The sequence below is a fragment of the Mya arenaria genome, chromosome 13 (assembly GCF_026914265.1).
Source record: "Mya arenaria isolate MELC-2E11 chromosome 13, ASM2691426v1".
Classification (NCBI taxonomy): Eukaryota; Metazoa; Mollusca; class Bivalvia; order Myida; family Myidae; genus Mya; species Mya arenaria.
In genome coordinates, this window is record NC_069134.1 from 18,627,943 (window position 1) to 18,644,122 (window position 16,180).

Genomic DNA, 16,180 nt, shown 5'->3' on the forward strand with positions numbered 1-16,180 from the left:
TTTTTGTAACCCATGAGTCTAGTCTCACAAATTTGAAGCTGGACTCTCTCAAAAAATATGAGCTTACCACTGATAGGATAAGTAGACTTAGTCAATAGGTCTTAACGGGTATCAGACAATCTAATCGCTAAAATATTGATTTTTTTCAATGCAGATTATGGTCCTGGTTCAAGTATGGGCAGTTTGCATATCATGCACACTTATGCACAACAATTATTTAATTTCGCATTCTCATTCTATGACTTAAATTGTGAGCAAGACTTTAATCTTGTCCATTGATTGAATTTACATGCACTAGAAATTATGTCCATTTATCGATATGAATAAGTTGCTTAATTAATAAATCTTGCAGGCAAGTTGCTTTTTTAACACTTATTTCGGTAAAAAGCCAATTGTTACCAACTACTCTTGTCTTTAATCAATGTAAATATAAAGGACCCTTTGTAAAAAAGTTGGTTTAATTTGCAGTGTATGTACGAGCACAGTTCCAATAAAACAGAACAAAACAGAATAGAACAGTTAGTTTATTAAGATATAACTCAACACAAACATGGTGAAGGAACAGATTGTTCAAAATATGAAAAAGTAGTATCTGAATATAAACAATACGACCTCATGAGCAGAGGGTGAACAGAAACAACGTTTAACTTCCACATTGCACATTTTCCCCCTTGAACTTGTCCCCCCCCCCCAATAAATTGACAATCTCTAGTCTTTTGTTTAGTTCAATAACTCTTTGATTTAAACACATATGGATAATTAAAATAAAATTGATTAACATATTTACATCGAATAAAATCAAAACATGTATAAACAAATATGAAATGGGATTCATCTCGAGTATGTCTTGATCGACAGAATAAACAGTCCTTATCTCTGTTTTATTAACAATAAGAGCTTTATCCACCCAGTTCACAAAGAATAAAATGTTTATCTATGTTAGATAAAGCTGGACAGTAAGCTTACTGTATTTTATCTAAGAAATGCTAAAAGTCATGACCTTTTTAATTTCTGGCTATTACCGGATATTCCATTCTACAAATGTTCTAGTTTTGAATTCATACAAGAATGATTTTAAATGCATTACATTTAGAGTTAACACATTTATTAGCAACACCACAATGACTGAATTATAATATATTACTAACAAATCTATGAATATACAGTGGATATATTGACCAAGCTTCCAATGAATACTTGCTGTACTTGAATTTTCCCAAATTATAAATGAATTCTTTCAATTTCGTTTGACCTGGTTATTTCAAAAACAAGAGCTATAAAGGCATCAAAAAGCTGGTGTATTAAAGTATTTTTTTTCAGATACCGCTATTATACAATTTCAACCATGGGTTTTTATTATACAATGGAATCAAAACATTATATCATGTCGACAAATACAACAAAGTGCGTTTATCATGATTGAAGTATTTTGTGCAAGCGTTATTTTCATTACAAAGGGTTACGATGAGGTGAATTAGTACAGTAATATCAGGCTTTGACATACAGCTAACAAGAATAACATCTGTTACTTGTTCATGACCAAAGGCTTCTGTATTGCCGATATTGCAAATAAAACTTGTTAACATCGACTTGTTTCCGTTTTTCTAATGGTCTGATAATATGATAATACCTTCTATCCATTTCTCAGGGAAATATCCTTAACTTTAATATCACATTAATGGGAAGACGAAGAATCCAAGTTATTTCAAGTTCATTAAACAATCACTCCATAATGCATTGTTATGCATCAATAATCAAGCAAGCATTATGCATTTCATTGGCAAATATGTGTTGGACACATTTAGGGATTGGTAAAATCATTTATGCTTCAGAACAATTCTAATTCTTCATGAAACGGTTAAACACACTTACCCAAAGCTAAATACCGTCATCATTTGTCTTACCCAATGACTATCCAATTGCTGGACATTTGCATTACATAATAAAATGTATCTGGAAATGGATGTAAATGGCTTGGTAAACAATTTCAACATGGTTCAAAGCTTCAAATCCTGCTTTGAGCTGGATCCCTCATACTATTATGAATAAATTGACTGGGTACTGTTCAAAATCTGGATTATGAATCTATAAATAGTGTTACAAACGGTCACATTATTAAAATTCGACATCCAACGAAAGCAGACAAAACCATTGACGTTGAAAATGCCGAGGCACAAGCCCGACTGTGTTTGCTTTCAGCAGGTTCTACCGTGTCATCAGTTTCATCCTTCTTTGAATCTCTATCTGTGTATGTATGAGCTGAAAAATTATTAAATAAACAATCTACTTGCGCCAACGTTCAAAACTTTGATGTAGGATTTTACTAATGTATAAATTCAGTCCTGTACCATGTAACTCTTTTGACCAGTGGTTCGACTATTTTTTGTACAATCAGTTTTTATAGTTTATGATTAATTGTTTGACTAAAATAGGGCGAGGTCAAATGTCAAACGCAACACGAGTCCTAAACTAAGGAAGCAAGCATATATACGATTCCCCGGAACATAAGGAGGATAAATCATTTAAACAAATATCACAATAGATTTTAATTATGGTAAGGTAAAACAAGACAAAGCAGATACTTACAGTCAACTTTACTTTCGCAGTAATCCCCTGAAATAGATTTAAACCGAATACATTCAAAGGCATTTTAATAAATCACATATGCATGATTGATTACCTAATATTGCTGAAACAATAAATATTGTATTGGTAATTGTTCATGTTTAACCTTTATATGCGACCGCAATATTACAACTACACTAATATTGTTTATGTAGACTAACATTTTTTGTCGAACGCACAGTGTGGAAGAAAAGTAAAAACATGCACCCGGACTGAAAAAGCTCAACCCAATATGTGGACAATCTTACCAACGAGCGCATGACAAAATATCGTATTTGAGTTTAAAAAATGCGTTAAAGTTACTAATCGAATTGAAAGAGTAATTTGAAAACTGTGTGAGTGACGAATTAAGCTTCTTGTTTTGAATATGTTAATACTATTATATAGAAAAATTAATTCGAAAAAGTGATCGTTGATAAGAAGGCCCCTTTATACACAAAACTTACCTGTCCAACCATGTGTACACAGGCATTCGAAGTGTCCTATGCTATTTTGGCATACACCACCGTTTTCGCATATGTCCGGATAAGCTAAAATAAATCATTGAAACAATGACTAAAAACAATACGACATGGAATTCTCTACAATCATGTTGTCTTGGTTTTGATAACAATTTATGCTGTCGATCTAAACAATTATATTGAAGCCGACACCCAATAGGTGCATAACTTATTGCAATATCATATAACGCCTACAGCAGTACACATTTGACACAGTGAAATCCAATTCATTTACTTTGGTGAAATTATCTTATTACCGGTGCATTCATTTTCATCCTTGTCACACTTATCCCCAATCCAGCCTTCAAGACACGTTGTACAGTGGGGAATCCCAGTGGCTCCTTCACAGAACACGTTGGGGTTACATGGGCCATAACACGTCATACCCACCGGACAGTCGTCCGTTTGCTCGGAACAAGGGTTATCTAGTTCACACTTTGGCCCTGGATAAGAAATTGAAAGTGCTGAAAGCGTTAACAGACTGTAGGCATGATTGTACTTTTTTAATATTCTGTTGACAAGCAATAAAAGCGAATAAAATATTTTAAGGGGCCCTTATCTGTAACCGGTAAGTGCCTGTCATTGCCTAAGAATAGGTAATGATAATTGATGATTGTTTTAATACAATCTGCGTGTTTCATAACAGTAACTGAAAAACCTATACGTACTATGATATATGAACATTGGTTTCATCTCGCAAGTTTATTGCTAGTTAAAAGTTAATCAAATGAAACCCAATATTGTCTGAGAACGTTTTGACTGTTTGTGGTAGGTAAATTAAAGCAGGGTGTTTCGGTCAACACATTGCCATTTTCTGCGTAATTATCTATAATGATCAGCATCTATTTCCCGTGATTCCTCAGCAAGATTTATTTAAGATTATTCGGCTTGCTTTCAAATTTACATGAAGGTTACAATCTTATTAGCATATTTAAATATAGTGATATTTTATTAGCACTATTTTAAGCCGCATATCACCATATGTCTCATTTTGTAACCCCGAACCATAAATTCTTTGAACATTTCATGTCAAAAAGTTTATCTGACGATATATGATTACGATTTACGATACTAAATTCTGTATATCTGTGGCATACAGCTCTAAAATGATATTTGAATGAGACAATTGTGCTGACCTGCAAAAGGAAGCTTCTCAGCGTTACGTATATATTTATCAAACTAATTTGACAGTACGCTGTGACTGCCACGATATTATCATTGAGACACTGTCAAAATAATCCATTTGATATGTTCTATACATGCAGATGGATACCTGTTTTGTCAGGCGGACAGTCGCAGTACACGAAAAAACCTTCTTGGATGCATGTGGCTTTTTCGGGGCACGTAAAATTTTCACAAGTGTAAAACGTTGGCATTATCGGATAGGCGGAATGGTCATGTCCTTCATCCCCTTTGTGTATATCGTTATCATTGGGATAATAATCACTATCTGTATGGTCGTAATATTCTGATTTCTTGTTTTCGGTTGTTTGCGTTTCACCCGAGATGTCGACTGGAGAAATATGATCGGTTGGTGCTGTGCCAGAATTAGCGCGAATATTCCATTTTTTCGTCGTGTTTCCTTTCTCGTTCATGTCAGGAGTAACGGTCGTTCCAACATCATCGTAGTGAAAGAAGTCGGCATGACTTTGATCGGTTGTTTTGCTATCGTAGCCTTCTACTCTTGCCGTTACATTTTCGACGTGAGCTTCATCCAGCAAAATGGTGTCTGTTGTATTCCCGGTAAAGGATCCATGTTTGACTAAAATAGGGCGAGGTCAAATGTCAAACGCAACACGAGTCCTAAACTAAGGAAGCAAGCATATATACGATTCCCCGGAACATAAGGAGGATAAATCATTTAAACAAATATCACAATAGATTTTAATTATGGTAAGGTAAAACAAGACAAAGCAGATACTTACAGTCAACTTTACTTTCGCAGTAATCCCCTGAAATAGATTTAAACCGAATACATTCAAAGGCATTTTAATAAATCACATATGCATGATTGATTACCTAATATTGCTGAAACAATAAACATTGTATTGGTAATGTTCATGTTTAACCTTTATATTCGACTGCAATATTACAACTACACTAATATTGTTTATGTAGACTAACATTTTTTTGTCGAACGCACAGTGTGGAAGAAAAGTAAAAACATGCACCCGGACTGAAAAAGCTCAACTCAATATGTGGACAATCTTACCAACGAGCGCATGACAAAATATCGTATTTGAGTTTAAAAAATGCGTTAAAGTTACTAATCGAATTGAAAGAGTAATTTGAAAACTGTGTGAGTGACGAATTAAGCTTCTTGTTTTGAATATGTTAATACTATTATATAGAAAAATTAATTCGAAAAAGTGATCGTTGATAAGAAGGCCCCTTTATACACAAAACTTACCTGTCCAACCATGTGTACACAGGCATTCGAAGTGTCCTATGCTATTTTGGCATACACCACCGTTTTCGCATATGTCCGGATAAGCTAAAATAAATCATTGAAACAATGACTAAAAACAATACGACATGGAATTCTCTACAATCATGTTGTCTTGGTTTTGATAACAATTTATGCTGTCGATCTAAACAATTATATTGAAGCCGACACCCAATAGGTGCATAACTTATTGCAATATCATATAACGCCTACAGCAGTACACATTTGACACAGTGAAATCCAATTCATTTACTTTGGTGAAATTATCTTATTACCGGTGCATTCATTTTCATCCTTGTCACACTTATCCCCAATCCAGCCTTCAAGACAAGTTGTACAGTGGGGAATCCCAGTGGCTCCTTCACAGAACACGTTGGGGTTACATGGGCCATAACACGTCATACCCACCGGACAGTCGTCCGTTTGCTCGGAACAAGGGTTATCTAGTTCACACTTTGGCCCTGGATAAGAAATTGAAAGTGCTGAAAGCGTTAACAGACTGTAGGCATGATTGTACTTTTTTAATATTCTGTTGACAAGCAATAAAAGCGAATAAAATATTTTAAGGGGCCCTTATCTGTAACCGGTAAGTGCCTGTCATTGCCTAAGAATAGGTAATGATAATTGATGATTGTTTTAATACAATCTGCGTGTTTCATAACAGTAACTGAAAAACCTATACGTACTACGATATATGAACATTGGTTTCATCTCGCAAGTTTATTGCTAGTTAAAAGTTAATCAAATGAAACCCAATATTGTCTGAGAACGTTTTGACTGTTTGTGGTAGGTAAATTAAAGCAGGGTCTTTCGGTCAACACATTGCCATTTTCTGCGTAATTATCTATAATGATCAGCATCTATTTCCCGTGATTCCTCAGCAAGATTTATTTAAGATTATTCGGCTTGCTTTCAAATTTACATGAAGGTTACAATCTTATTAGCATATTTAATTATAGTGATATTTTATTAGCACTATTTTAAGCCGCATATCACCATATGTCTCATTTTGTAACCCCGAACCATAAATTCTTTGAACATTTCATGTCAAAAAGTTTATCTGACGATATATGATTACGAATTACGATACTAAATTCTGTATATCTGTGGCATACAGCTCTAAAATGATATTTGAATGAGACAATTGTGCTGACCTGCAAAGGAAGCTTCTCAGCGTTACGTATATATTTATCAAACTAATTTGACAGTACGCTGTGACTGCCACGATATTATCATTGAGACACTGTCAAAATAATCCATTTGATATGTTCTATACATGCAGATGGATACCTGCTTTGTCAGGCGGACAGTCGCAGTACACGAGAAAACCTTCTTTGATGCATGTGGCTTTTTCGGGGCACGTAAAATTTTCACAAGTGTAAAACGTTGGCATTATCGGATAGGCGGAATGGTCAGGTCCTTTACCCTCTGTATATACTTCGTAATAATCGGAAGTATAAGTCCTATCTGTATGGTCGTGATATTCTGCTTTATTTGTGTCTGTTTTCTGCATTTCATTCGAGTCATCGACTGGGGTAATATTCTCGTATATCTCATCTTCAGTCTCATCCTTCTTTGACTCTCCATCTTTGTTTGTATCAGCTGAAAATGATGAATGCACACTCTACTTGCACCAAACTTCAGAATTTTGATGAAGGATTCCAATAATGTATTAATTTAGTCCTGAACCAGTTAATGCGTTGTTCGATTATTTTTGTTCAGTAAGTATTATAGAATATATCCTATTCTTTGACTAAATAATGGTCATACACAATACGAGTACTAAACTGACCCCGTTATAAATATTTCATAATATTGTGAAAGCCATCATTCGACTTGAGACATTTGGCGGATTAATGTATACTACAATATTTACAAATTAGTTGCAATTATGGTACGGTAAATACAAGAGAAGGCAAATACTTACAGTCAACTTGCAATTCACAGTAATCACCTGAAAAAAGATATTTATTTATTTAAATGCAGCCAAGCATACTCAGACGCAGGCAAATTGATCAATCACACATGCAGGATTGTGAACCTAATAATGCTGAAAAAATTGTAGTTGGCTTGTTCATTGTAAACTTAAATGGGCGGGCAAAAATACAACTACACTAACATTTTCTCATTGAAAAGCAGAATTAGAATGTTTATGCCGAATTCACAATGCCGAAGAAAAGTAAAATCGAGCAACGTTTAAAAAGTCCAACACAATAAAACTCGAAGTAAGAGGACAATCTTACTATCGATCGTAGACAATATATCATAAGATCATGAATTTTAGGTAAACAAACATGTTTAATTTGCAAATAAAAATTGAAAGTTTTATTTCAAAATATTATACGTGCGTCCAATCAAACTATTTGTTTCGAAAAGGTTAATACTTCTATTTGGAAAAACTAATATGAAAGAGTGATGGCTGATTAGAAGGTCCCTATAATAAAAATTATTACCTGTCCAACCAAGTGTACACAGGCATTCGAAGTGTCCTATGCTATTTTGGCATACACCACCGTTTTCGCATATGTCCGGATAAGCTAAAAGAAATAATTAAAGCAATGACTTAAAACAATACGACATGGAATTCTCTACAAACATGTTGTCTTAGTTTGGGTAAAATTTATGCTGTTGATCTATACACTTCCATTGAAGTCAACACCCAATTGTTGATATACCATATAACGCCTACAGCAGCACTCATTTGACACAATGGAATCCAATTCATCTACTTTTGAGAAATTATCTTATTACCGGTGCATTCATTTTCGTCCTGGTCACACTTATCTCCAATCCAGCCTTCAAGACAAGTTGTACAGTGGGGAATCCCCATGGCTCCTTCACAGAACACGTTGGGGTTACATGGGCCATAACACTTCATACCCACCGGACAGTCGTCCGTTTGCTCGGAACAAGGGTTATCTATTTCACACTTTGGCCCTGGATAAGAAAATGAAAGTGCTGAAAGCGTTAACAGACTGTTAGGCATGATTTTACTTTTTTACAATTCTGTTGACAAGCAATCAAAATGGAATAAACATATTTTAAGGGGCTCCAAACTGTAACCGATTAGTGCCTGTCATTACGTTTTAGGTAATAGGTAAGGTTACTTGATGATGTTTCATACAATTTGCGTGTTTCATACCAGTTACTGATAAACCTTAATGTACTACGATATATAAACATTGGTTTCATCTCGCAAGTTTATTGCTAGTTAAAAGTTAATCAAATGAAACCCGATACTGTCTGAGAACGTATTGACTACGTGTGGTAAATAAAGTAAAGCAGGGTCTTTTTGTGTATACATTGCCATTATTTCAGCTATAGTGATCATCATCTATTTTCCTCGTTTCCTTACTAATATGTTAAGATTCTTCGACGTTCTTTCAAATTCACATCAACGTTGCAATCTTATTGGCGTATTGTAATAAAGTGATATTTTAATTCGCAGTATTTTAAAACGCATAACACAATTCATCTCATTTTGTTCCATAGCGCATAAATTCTTTGAACATGTCATGTCAAAAAGTAGATCTGACGATATCTGATAACGAATTACGATACTAAAGTATGTAGATCAGTGACTGCCACGATATAATCATTGAGGCACTGTCAAAAGAAACCATTTTATATGTTTTATACATGCAGATGGGTACCTGTTTTGTCAGGCGGACAGTCGCAGTACACGAAAAAACCTTCTTGTCTGCATGTGGCCTTTTCGGGGCACGTGTAATTTCCACACGTGTAAAACGTTGGCATTATCGGATAGGCGGAATGGTCATGTCCTTCATCCCCTTTGTGTATATCGTTATCATTGGGATAATAATCACTATCTGTATGGTCGTAATATTCTGATTTCTTGTTTTCGGTTGTTTGCGTTTCACCCGAGATGTCGACTGGAGAAATATGATCGGTTGGTGCTGTGCCAGAATTAGCGCGAATATTCCATTTTTTCGTCGTGTTTCCTTTCTCGTTCATGTCAGGAGTAACGGTCGTTCCAACATCATCGTAGTGAAAGAAGTCGGCATGACTTTGATCGGTTGTTTTGCTATCGTAGCCTTCTACTCTTGCCGTTACATTTTCGACGTGAGCTTCATCCAGCAAAATGGTGTCTGTTGTATTACCGGTAAAGGATCCATTTTGACTGTTTCTTGTCTCGTTTTCACTTCGTTGTGGTCTGGTTAGAATGCTTGCAGAATTCGGAGATCCTTTCGAAAATATACAAATGACGTGTCAATTTTAAAATGTATATTTCTAATAATTATATAGACTATTCAGCAGCCTATTCGTGGATTTGTTAAATGAAATTATGTAATTAATATATCACCATTTTAAGCTAACAAATATTTATGATTCAATATAATTACCCACCTAATAACATAACACAAGCGATTGGTAAAATAAATAACTGCATGATAACTCCTGTCTAAATTATCTGGATTCAACTTGAAAATTTCGCCTTTATGTAAACCCATATATGGACCTTCCGTTTCCTTACACTTCATTCGCCACCACTAATTGCTCATTTCTTGCATGCGTGGGAAGGAGAACTTTGGTGCGCGTGAATCGTTTTTCAATAACGATATAATAATTTCTCTATAATTTGGTCAAGTTAGGTATTTGTGGCATCTTTTTGCAAACTATATAGAAACGATTAAATAAATACTTAATAATGTAGCATTAAGCTTTAATTGTAAAAACATTCGTAGCCAACTTGTTCAATTTACAAACTGTGTGAAGGTAAAACAGAGGTAGTGACATGACAGTGTTATAAGAATGTTATATCTATGAAATTTATGTTTTCATATCATCATTCAATATTATGCCATATTATATATACATGCAGTTAATGGTTAGTATTGTTCCTGGTAACCCCAAACATTGTTTGTATTATTTTTGTATTTTTATTTTACTCTTGATACAAATATCTAAAGCGAACGAATTTAAATGAATTATTGACAAAGTTATGACCATGCTTTTATCTTTAAATAACAAAACTGTATATTTTCTAAAAATTTCGTTGCTTTAAACAATATATGCCGAGATATATCAGACACAACAAATGCATGTTAAATACATTCTTCTTTTCATTGCTGTGGCAGGCTCAACGAGATGTGTTTTCTCGCTCCAATTAAACTACATGGATGTGTGTTTCATTTGGCGCAAGCAAAAAGAGATCATTGCAGGCTAAATTCGCTAGTGATTGTAGGCAGTTTTGCAGGCGACACATGAGAGGCGTGAAGGCGTTTAACAAATTGTCCGAAGGCTGCTGACACTCGCTTTCTTGACGTCTGGAGACATCCGGCCACGGGCGTTCAGAAACTGAAGGTACCGCTCCAGGCACAGCTCGTAGGAGAAGCGGTTGGACGAAACATGCAGTATGTCTAATCATAAATGGACACACGTGTCCATGATTTGTGGGAAAAGTATGATTCGCTTATACCCTTGGTGGGGATTTTCTACGAGAGATTGGAGAGATTCACGTATACAAGCTTAATTCTAAACAAACAGCCGTACTCCAGTTCGTAATACTTTTTGTTGATCTTGTATTTTGAAAGCACTCTTGTAATGTATTCTTAATTGTTTATCATAATTATCATGTGATTCAAGAATGTATGTTTTTATACATTAAATATTTGTTATGTATCAAGTTCTCTAATTCATCACTTTCACTGACTATAATTATGTAACTAATTTATTCCTAAACTTTTCTCAATTTTGAAAATAAATAACAACATAAATTTTTAATTGATTTAGTTATTGTCTTTACAAAGGTCAGAAATAAAGGGGTTAAAATGTATTTTTAGGGGTTTAAATGTCATCGTTTAAGGAGAGTTAAAAAGTCTTAACCCTTTTGGGGAATTAAATGGCAAACAGGTTGAAGGGTCTTTGATTTCACAAGTGACAAAGGTTTTGAAAAGTCTTGGGGTTGAAAAATCTGACGACCTAGGAATGAACGAACAGTCTAATATCTTATATGATTAAATCGTGTGCAGTGGCAGATTAAAAAAAATGGCTCAAGCATATAAAACACACATAATACAAGCGATTACAACAACAACAACAACAACAACACAGTGATGTTTTTAGCAGGGAAACTGTGCGATCATTGAGATCAATGAGACCATTGTTGCTTTCTATGTCATTCCAGGTTTTAAGATGAGAATACATTTGGAATTCCTAAGCGAGGGTGGGTCTATATGTCCAGGTTACCATATGTAGCAGTTTGATAGTTCAAACAACAAACACAGTGTTCTTCAATATCTCTTTATTCAACATTATCGAATGTAGATATAATATCGGCGCGTCCTGAAAATATAAATATAAACAATCATAACGTCATCTTAGTGCAATAACGTAATAACTGCATATAAAAAATAGAAGCAGATATTGAGTTCTTGCACTAAGGTGACGATAAGATAATGAATAATAACATGTTTATAAGATAACATCGTGAACAGTCTAATATCTTATATGATTAAATCGTGTGCAATGGCAGATTAAATTAAATGGCTCAAGCATATAAAACACACATATAATACAAGCGATTACAACAACAACAACAACACCGTACATCATAAAACAAAACGTTGGCATGGAACTTACTGATTTATAGATCAAACACTCCTACTCCCTCGTACTCCCATGGTAAGTCTGTTATCCATGCATGTTATCATCTGTAACCAAACCCACATATATTAGTATATGGAAAGGGGCTAAGAGAATATCACGGTACTGTCATTCTCGTTTTAAATACAAAATCGGCTGATGTCGTGAAAATACATGACACAACTAAATAAATGCAGCTAAATGAAATAATGATCATTCCAATCCATTGCTAAACCAAGACAAACACAAAAGACTACAAATGCAAATCAATACTAACCATCAGAACATCAGATTCCAAGTAAAACAATCAAGTTTTCTAAAACAAAGTAAAACACATTAATACTAACCATCAGAACATCAGATTCCAAGTAAAACAATCAAGTTTTCTAAAACAAAGTAAAACACACATCTCTGTAGACTTCAACTGTGCACGACAATCAATCAAGCTTGAGATTTCCCGCTTCTTCTTTACAAAGGCAAGGGAGACAAATCTGATAAACTTACTGCATTATCTCATTACAGGATTATCTCTCTTCGACTGTAAATTCACTTGGCATCATCATTGTGTCCTGTGATTGAATGATGCGCTTTGAGTGGATAGTAATTCTTTGTTTACGTTTCGATGTTCATTCATTTTTTGGCGCAGGGATACTACTTTAATGTTATCTTTATCTCAGTTCAACAGATTAAATGATTTAATAGATATTGCGTTATGATTGCTTCATGCTTTGTCAAATCTACCTCGGTTATTGGAAACCTAGCTTGCAATTTATATAGTCTGCACTTTTTCAAACTATATTTTTGGTGGTAAATCGGCTGGCGACATTTGTTACTATTAATAGGAATTTTATGTTGTGAGTGTCGACTGAACAGGGTTGAAAACAACCCTGTTCAAAAAATCACCGTCAATCTCCGGCTAAGCTCGAGATCGATACAATGAATATATATGTTAATAGGTGATTTGAACTTTGATCTTTTGAATGAAAACAAAGGAACCCCACTTATAAATCTTATGGAAATGTTTGACTTAACAAATTTGGTAAAAAAACCTACTTGTTTTATGAAAAATGGTACTCCATCCCTTTTAGATGTAATTATTACAAATTCCAAGATGTTATGTATGAAAACGTTAAATTTTCCAACAGGTGTAAGTGATTGTCACAACATAGTATGTACAGTTATAAACAACAATACTCCAAAGAATGAAAAGCAAAAAATTGAGTACAGAAGTTTTAAAAACTTGAATATTGAAGCTTTTAATGATGATCTTTCGAAAATTAATATACAAACTTTTGATCCTAACAAGAATGAACAATCTTGTATAAACAGTATTTATGAGAAATTTGAATCAGATGTTACAGATGTTTTTAATAATCATGTTCCTGTGAAAGAAATGTACAGAAGAAGCAAACAACTCCCATATATGAATAGAGAATTAAGAAAGGCTATTTACAACAAAAAAATGCATTACCATAAATTTTTGAACTTTCGAACCTCCAAAAACTGGGAAAAATATAGAAAACAGAGAAATTATGTAAATAAACTAAAAAAGAAATCGATCAACATCTACTTCCAAGAACGTTGTATAGGTGGTTGTAAGGAAAATGATTTTTGGGATACAATTAAACCTTACTTGTCAAATAAATCAAGTACTTCACAACCCAAAATAATTTTAACTGAAAATGAAAAAATAGTGTCTGAAAATAGGGAAGTTGCAAATATTTTTAATGACTATTTTGTAAATGTAGCAGATAGTATAGGGAAGGATTACATTTTTAATAAGAATAACCATCCAAGTTTAAATAAAATAAAAAAAGAAAACATAGATAGTAATTTTAGCTTTAAGAGTACTGACTCAGGGACTGTCTCTAAAATTATTGACAAGTTTAATGTGAAAAAAGCCACAGGAGCAGACAAAATATCAGTAAAATTATTAAAATTAGGTAAGCAGTCACTTGTTGAACCAATAACAGACCTGGTCAATCTTTCAATATCAACACAAGTATTCCCAGATAAACTTAAGCAAGCCCAGGTTACTCCTCTACATAAGAAAAACGACACAATGACAAAATCAAATTATAGACCAGTCAGTATCTTACCAATTCCATCCAAAATATTTGAAAAAGTTATGTCCTTACAGCTTTCTGACTATTTTGACAGTATCTTTGATAACTCTTTATGTGCATTTAGGAAAGGCCATGGTTGCCAAACTACACTTTTAAAATTACTAGAAGATTGGAAAAATGCCTGAGACCAATATATATACTTAGCAGCTATCCTAATGGATTTATCAAAAGCATTTGACTGCCTACATCATAACATTTTATTAAGTAAACTATCTGCATATGGCTTATCCGAATCGGCAACAACTCTTCTTCAATCGTATCTCACTGGACGCAAACAGCAAATTAAAATTGGTAATGTCGTCAGCTCATGGAAAAATATAAAGAAAGGTGTGCCTCAAGGCTCCATACTAGGTCCCTTACTTTTTAATGTATTTATTAACGATATTTTCTATTTCATACAGAAAGGAACACTTTATAATTACGCAGATGACAACACACTATCTTTTAGTTCACCTGATTTTAATGAAGTTAAAAACGTTTTCGAACAAGAAAGTCAAATTCTCATTGAATGGTTTAATTTTAATTGTATGCAAGCTAATCCAGATAAATTTCAGGCTATAGCTGTTGGAAAAAGAACTTTTGAAAAAAACCCAACTTTTAATATAGGTCCAGCTGATATTACCTGCGATGAAGTTGTTAAGCTGCTCGGTGTAGACATAGATTATCAGTTAAATTTTAATGTTCATATAAGTAATATTTGTAAAAAGGCAGCAAGACAACTTAATGTTTTGAAAAGAATTGGGTCTAATTTAAGTAAATTAAATAAGCTTGCTATATTCCATACATTTATAATTTCAAATTTTAACTTCTGTCCAATGTCATGGCATTTTTGTTCTGAAGATAATACTAAAAAAATGGAAAAAAATCAGGAAAGAGCTCTAAGATTTGTCTACAATGACTATGAATCATCGTACAATAACCTACTAGCTAAAGTTAACTTACCAAGCTTACATATAAGAAGAATGAAAACCATGGCAATAGAAACTTTCAGAATACTAAATAACTTAGCACCTCCTGTCTTATCAGAATTAGTACATAAAAGAAAATCTAAATATAATTTCAGATACACAAATATTTTGGAAATCCCTAGAGTGAAAACAACTAAATTTGGTAAGAATTCCTTCAGATATGCTGCCCCTGTGCTGTGGAACTCACTACCAGAAAACTACAGAACATGTTCAAACTTTAATCAATTTAAATCTCTTATGGCTTCCTGGAATGGTCAAAACTGTAGATGCATTGCCTGTAATTCCTCATCAAATTAAATTATTGTTTTCTCTTTTTCTAACTTAATCACAGCACAGGTGCGTATACCCAAATAATATTTTGTTTGCTTTCTGCCTTATTCAGTTTATGCGTTATGCTTGCCTTTGTATGTTTGCATGTCAACTTGTGCTTATTATTTTTGAGTTGTGCTTGCTTGTGACAAAGTTGTTGCATCTTTGCAGTCAATATTTCTGCTTTTGTTCCATGCATGTAAAATTGTTTAGGACATCATAACATCCATTCTGTTTTACATGTGTTGTATAATCTTATTTCTGATTTCATTAAATGTTTTAATATGTTACTGAGAATGTTTAGCTAATGTAGTCACCCTCTGTGAGAAAGTTGCTGATCAGTTCTTCTCAAATCTGATTTGGGGGGATAATTGATTTCTTAAAACCATTTTTCTTTGCAGTCGCACTTTTGTGCTGGTATTGATAATTCAGTGTTTTATTTACATAAGTTCTTATAGCAGTTTTTAGGCCACTGGTCAGGATCAGCAGCGTTTTCCACAGCTTTAGATATGCTTAATATGTGTGCTTTTAGATGATATATAATGTAGAAATATCTAATACTTTTTCCTTTTATAGCTATTTTTACTCTTGTTGATCTCA

The 16,180-nt window shown here is 33.8% G+C and overlaps 1 protein-coding gene across 2 annotated transcripts in view; it reads right to left on the minus strand.

The window, feature by feature from the left end:
- Nucleotides 1-508: 508 nt before the first annotated feature.
- LOC128213985 (neurogenic locus notch homolog protein 1-like) overlaps nt 509-16,180 on the minus strand; it is a 50,483-nt gene continuing 34,811 nt past the window's right edge. The window contains exons 1-14 of one of the 2 annotated variants that reach the window (XM_052920139.1): nt 9,940-10,060; nt 9,225-9,776; nt 8,323-8,508; nt 8,025-8,108; nt 7,499-7,525; nt 6,862-7,173; nt 5,847-6,032; nt 5,536-5,619; nt 5,051-5,077; nt 4,399-4,887; nt 3,383-3,568; nt 3,072-3,155; nt 2,587-2,613; nt 509-2,259 (exon numbers count right to left, since the gene is read on the minus strand). In XM_052920139.1, the coding sequence (XP_052776099.1) occupies nt 2,108-2,259; nt 2,587-2,613; nt 3,072-3,155; nt 3,383-3,568; nt 4,399-4,887; nt 5,051-5,077; nt 5,536-5,619; nt 5,847-6,032; nt 6,862-7,173; nt 7,499-7,525; nt 8,025-8,108; nt 8,323-8,508; nt 9,225-9,776; nt 9,940-9,982 (2,439 nt within the window). In that variant the 5' untranslated portion in view covers nt 9,983-10,060 and the 3' untranslated portion in view covers nt 509-2,107. Of the gene's footprint in view, nt 2,260-2,586; nt 2,614-3,071; nt 3,156-3,382; nt 3,569-4,398; nt 4,888-5,050; nt 5,078-5,535; nt 5,620-5,846; nt 6,033-6,861; nt 7,174-7,498; nt 7,526-8,024; nt 8,109-8,322; nt 8,509-9,224; nt 9,777-9,939; nt 10,061-16,180 lie in introns of those variants that run through there. The other variant, XM_052920138.1, reaches the window with a different exon arrangement.